This window comes from Saccopteryx bilineata, chromosome 2 (genome assembly GCF_036850765.1).
Source record: "Saccopteryx bilineata isolate mSacBil1 chromosome 2, mSacBil1_pri_phased_curated, whole genome shotgun sequence".
NCBI lineage: Eukaryota > Metazoa > Chordata > Mammalia > Chiroptera > Emballonuridae > Saccopteryx > Saccopteryx bilineata.
Window position 1 is genome coordinate 25326165 of NC_089491.1, and position 6000 is coordinate 25332164.

Genomic DNA, 6000 nt, shown 5'->3' on the forward strand with positions numbered 1-6000 from the left:
CTGTACTAACACTAGAATTCAACCATTCCAAGTTCATTGCTAGGAAAACATCTTTCATGAAATATGAATTGGGAAAATTCTTTTCTGCCAATTAGTAGTCTATACAAAGACATCTAAACCATGCCAAAAAAAAAAAATGTAATTATGATCCTTTTCAGACAAGAGAAAAATGAGATAGGGCATCTTTTCTCTCCAGTAGCTCTTTGAAACAAATAAAATAAAAGCACTAAGTTTTTACAAGAAATCATCCTCAGCCCTGGCCAGATAGCTGGTTGGTTAGAGTGTCATCCCTAAGTGCAGAGGTTGCCAGTTCGATCCCCAGTCAGGACACATACAGAAATACCTCAATGTTCTTGTCTCATTTCCTCTTGTCTCTCTCACTAAAATCAATAAATAAAAAATTTAAAAAAAAAAGAATTTTAGAAAGCATCTCTAATTAATAGACCTAACATTTGTAAAATGTCACATTTCTAAGGTGTTTACACAATTTTCTTCTCAAACCCATTAGGAAAAGGGTTTTCAAATATACTTTCTACTTCCTGCCAGATAATCTGCTTCCACTGAATTCATTAAAGACCTCAGAGCATTATATTTGTCTAATGGTTCACTCTGTTTAGTCTCCACTAAGGAAGAATTGAAATAAGTGACAGGTATCCTGGAAACCATAATGAGTCGAAGCGCCATGTCCTATCTCTCAGTGGTACATGGCAGAGATCAAATTATTCCAATGAGCTCTAGGCCCTGGCATAAAAATACCTAGTAAATGTTTGCCCAAATATTCACGTCTGGAGCCCAGATAAGAAATGAGTTGCCTACGGTCACAAAGCTAAGTGGCAGTAAAAACCAAAGCTAAGTGCCAACCAGCATTCTTTTAATGTCATTATACTGCTTCTTTAGTCCACGTGGCAACACAGGTTACCTGGGTTCAAATCCCAGCTCTGCCATTTGCTAGCTGTGTGGCTCTGGGAAAGATAATTAGTCTCTGTTCCCGTTTTGTTATCTAGAAAATAAATATAATACCTGTCCCTTCTTGAAATGGTTGTCGGAAGATTAAATAATTAATAGATGACACAGTTCTGAGCACTCATAAAAGTTAGCTTTTGGTATTTTTCCTCTGAGAGTATTTAGAGAGCATGATTAATGTGCTAGTGTTTAGTCAGGGGGGTTGATTCTGGCTGAGACCATCTGCTATAGAAATGGGCTGCTTGCGTCGATTCTGTTAAGAGAGTCCCCATTGGAGAGCCGCAGTTCCAGGCCAATGGGCTCAAGTACGGATGAGTGGCGGTGCTTCCGAACTTTTTCTCGACCTTGGCACGTATGGAAAATGATGTATTTGTGTAGCACATGGAGGTAAGCACACAAGGCTGCTTGAGGCTCCAAGCTCCTCCATTCTGTCCGCTTGCTTTAAGACTGAAAGACTAGACGGTTAAGCCGCCGGCCGTCCTTCGGAGGCCCATCAGTTAGGAAGAAGCTCTCCTGAGGTATTTCTCAGTATCTCCCTGATGCTTTAGTTCTGATCAGGAATATACAGTGGTCCCCATCCTGGGCTAAAAGTAACGAGGAGCCGGTTTGCCCCACGGGGTGTTTAGAGAATTTGTGTGCTGTGTGCGGGCTGCACAGAAGCAGCTCCCGCCGCCAGGAGCCCCGCCGAGAAGGTGGCGTGTGCCGTGGGTAGGTACAACCCACTCTGCCTGCGGCAGCACAGACTCGTGTGGTGAGCAATCCAGAGAAGATGCCAGGAACTGCCTGACCAACTTCGCATTGCAGGGGAGGAAACTGAGGCCCAGAGCGACTGTCCAAGGTTACTCCTAAGGTTGGGGTAGAACTAGGACCGGAACCCAGGCGTTTGAACAACTTGGTGTGCTTTTTGCTGCCTCATTGAGGACTCACCAGAAGCCAAAGTGACGCTTTCTTCTACATTCTTCTACACACACGCACACATGCACACACGCACGCACACACACACAACACACACGCATGCACCCAACACACACACACACACACACACACACACACACACTGTGAGACTTCCTGAGCAAAGGCTCCAGGAGGCAGCCAGGCAGCCAGGTAGACCAGGGACCCAGCTCAGGGGACGATGTGGGGGACCACCAGCCCTGTTGCTTCGGGAATGCATCCTGCATCGTTGGCGGAGACCTTCTCAGTACCTCCTCTCCCCAGTGCCCTGGGCACCAGGCCTGCAAGCCCTGCTCACACTACTTAGAGAGGTCCCAGAGGGTTCCTCATCCAGTCCACTGACTTATCCAGGCCCCGCCTGTGGCAGTCCCCAAAGGCAGGGATTGGAGTCTCTCTCTACCAGTCTGTCCTCTACACAGCAGGCGAAATGAACTTCCTAAACTGTAATTCGGATCACGCCACGCCCTTGCTGAAGCCCTTTCCCTGGGGCCTTGTTGCCCTCCCTCCAGATAACCCGACACACTTGACCCTTCCTAACTGACCTCAGCCTGGCTTCTTAGCCTCGCCTCCTGCTGCCTGGATCCTCACTCCCTCTCCCGCCGTCTTGCTCTTTTTCCCACCATTCCTGTGCTCACATTATTTCTTAGGCCTGTTATTTTTTAGACCTGCAATTGCCATTCCTACCATTTCACTTGAAGGAAACTCCACAAAACAAATTAAAAAAATAACAAAATAACACACCTCCACTGATTCAGAGCATGCAAGTTACAAATACGAGGAACCCAATTACATCAAGCAAAAATAAATGAATGAATGAATAAATAGAAGAATTGACTGGATCTTATCCTTGAAAAAGTTCAGTGTTAGAAACAACTTCATGTGTGGCTGTACCAGGGGTTCAAATGATGCCATAGAAATTTTTCTCTTTTCCTCTACCTGTAACCTTTGCTCATCTTGTCACCCTTTGTGCACTGGCCTCATTTCCATGGATGTTTCTTGGTGTCCAGGGAATATGGTCCTATGTAGCCTCAGCTTACATCAGTCATCCTTATAGCCGAGCCAAATTATTCATTAGGCATGGTAGGTGCAGTGTCTTGGGCAAACAATACTTTTAGGGGGCCCACAAAAATGTTTAAACTTCTTTTAAACTCTGGAGTAAAAATGAACTTTTAATTAAAGAAAATTGCTTAACAGTATGTGGTATTAACTTTTGCACAAATGCAATCAGAAAGTATAATTTTAAATGTTTTTTGTAAAGAAGAAATAAAGGCAAAAGTGCTGACGTGGGGCACGCAAAAGTCACAGCAAGGCCCTGCCTGCCTCTTTAAGGGGAAGAGAGACCCGTTTCTCTCAGTTTCTGTATGTTAACCCTTAGGGTAAACTCTGATGGTCCCTGATAGGATCATTTCCCAGAACAAATCCCTCTGCCTGGACTGATGGAGGACTTTGGACAGCCAGGCTTCTGTCTCAGGCCCACCCCTGAGGGGAGATACCAGCCTCCCACAAACATAGGGATGGGGTTTCCTGTAAGAAGGAGGATTCTGTTTCAAGAATGTCCATCAAAACGTAACTATGCTCCCCTCCTCAGGACGCGTTCTCCAACACCTTCACCAGCCCCAGGAGAACTAGCTACTTCCATGTCTGTGCTCCTGTGGCAGCTTGTTTTCATGTGGTTATGACCGACTCGAGCATGGGGTTTCCTACACTGAGGTGTGAGTCCCTTGAAGACAGAGTGAAGGGGTAGGCAGTAGAAATCTGGTCAAGGGGAATGAGCAGAGAGAGGGTTAGCTGTGTCTGGGGGTATGAGGAGGAGACCTTGGATCTGGGTCTTAAAGGCTGGAAGTCTTCCTGGAGGAAGGGGTGTTTTAGCTGGGTTGAGGGATGAAGGTCTCCAAGGGACAGAAGAAAGTGAAAGTCACCAGGATAGGACACAGGTTGTAAAGAAGAATGTAGCAGGTGATGAGCTGAGAAGAGAATGGGACAGATTGTGTGTGAGGACCATGAATGACACATGAATTTGGATTTTATCCTGCAACGCAGGGCTCTTCCTCTTGGTCCATGGCGGGGCTACAGAGAGCCTGAAATTGAGTGTGAAATTTTGCATCTTGATGCCTTTTTCTGCAGGGAAGGTCCATGGTTTTCATCAGATTCCTAAAAGGCCTCTGTCTTTAATGCTTAAGAATCACTGGTAACAGACAGGTGTGTAAACTCCTGGAGGGAGGAGTGCCGTGACGTCATCAGAATGTGATGCTCTCACACGCACGTAATCAGCACTCTGGCTACTGCCGTGGAAGGTGGGCTGAGGGAAAGAGTGGAGGCCCCATCCCTCGGTGTGGGAGATGGCATGGGCTTCAAATAAGGCATTACTGGTGAAAAAAGAAACAAGAGGAACAATTGGAATTAAAAGATGTCACAGCAGTACCACTAACGGGTGCTTTCTACATGGTGGTGGATGGGAGGAAGGGAAAGTGGCTCTGAGACTTCTAGTTTGTATCAGGATCTTGCCATAGGATGGTTAACAAATTATTTTTTATTATTGCTTTTCATTTTCTCCTTCCTGTTTAGAGAACATCTTTTCTTTTTATTTTAACAGAAATTATTTAATTTTGAAGTTAAGAATTTCTAAGGTTGTAGGTCTCTGATATATACGAATTCCCACATTCTGCTTTTCCTGTGAGTGCAATGCTTCTGTCCTGTTCTACATAAGCCTGTGGATCGGTTTGTTGAACCGACTTCTCTTGGTTTCCATGCTTTGAGAACATCTTTTAACATACACATGGTATCAAGGCACTTTGCTTTTCTAAATCCTGACTTTGACACCCTCCACAGCTACCCGCTCCCTTCCCCAGGGCTCAGCAGCTCGGACCGGCTGCCTTTCGGCATCGGCATCGAGGAGAACGGGGGCGCGCCATTTGCCACCAAAGCTTCAGGAAGGCACCACCACCACCACCACCAGCACCAGCACCAACACCAACACCAACACCAGCACCAGCACCAGCACCAGCACCATTCTAACTATGGCCTCTCGCTGACCCTGGAGAACAAGGAGGCGCCTTTGAGGTCCCCAAACTCCAGCAGTAAATCTCTTACAAGTGAGTAAGGAGAGGGAAGCTACGGGGCGTGGCTGGCTATGGGGCGTGGCTGACTACGGGGCGTGGCTAGCTACGGGGCGTGGCTGGCTTCCCTAAATCCCCAAGACAGACCCTGCGAGTGCGGTGTGGAACAGCGGTAATGTCCGCGCTTGGGCAAGAGTAGACAGGGGCCTTGAGCATTTAGGTAGGGGCAGCTTAGGCAGCGTGGTTTACCAGGAAACTCTGGTTTCATTCCAAGGTAGTGATCCCCTCTCCACCTGCTCATCCTTAGTAAATCTCTCCTTTCCCACTACCCAGCTTGGGCTCAAAGCAATGGAAAAGAGACTGAGGGCAGTGAGGTGGCTAGAATCTCTGCTTTCCCCATTTCAGGAAAACCCACCCTGTCCCCGTCCTGACATTCTTCTGAGAGCAAGGTGACCACATGTAGATCTAGAGCACAGTTACAGGTCCCAGGGAGAGAAGTTACAGAAATGGAGAGTAAGCAATTTAGAAACATAGGACAGTGGTTTTATACCTGTTGAAACTTTAAAAGAAAATGTGGGCTGGAATTTTATATGTCTGTTATTTTATTTTTCCAGAAATTCACTCTTATGATATTTTACCCAGGAGTTGGCCTGTGACAGTCAGGGGGGAAGAAATGATTCTTTATCACATGTGGTTTGAAAAAGCCTGAAATGGCTGAGGAGAAAATAGGAACTCATCATCCCCTTGGTGTTAAAGAATCAGAGCTTTGTCCCCTCCTCACTGTCGATGCCACCCTTGCCCTAGGCCCTGGCTTATCCTTGTGTATCTGGATAATTGTAACAAGCCCCTAAAGGCACCTCCTCCAGCGCAATCTCCAAAGGGTATTCTGAGGTATCTCTGACCAGATGCCTTAAGACCTTCCCATGGGTCTTCCTATCCTGGGATAAAGCCCACACTACTACTACTTCTCCTCCTCCTCTCCTTCTCCTCCTCCTTCTCCTCTTCCTCCTCCTCCTTCTCCTCCATCTTC

At 46.6% G+C, this 6000-nt stretch overlaps 1 protein-coding gene across 1 annotated transcript in view; it reads left to right on the forward strand.

Annotated features, from left to right (window-relative positions):
• Positions 1 to 6000, forward strand: part of EPB41L4B (erythrocyte membrane protein band 4.1 like 4B) — a 139867-nt gene that overhangs the window by 91929 nt on the left and 41938 nt on the right. The window contains exon 16 of the mRNA XM_066256574.1: positions 4744 to 5006. Coding sequence (XP_066112671.1) covers positions 4744 to 5006 — 263 coding nt within the window. The remainder of the gene's footprint in view (positions 1 to 4743; positions 5007 to 6000) is intronic.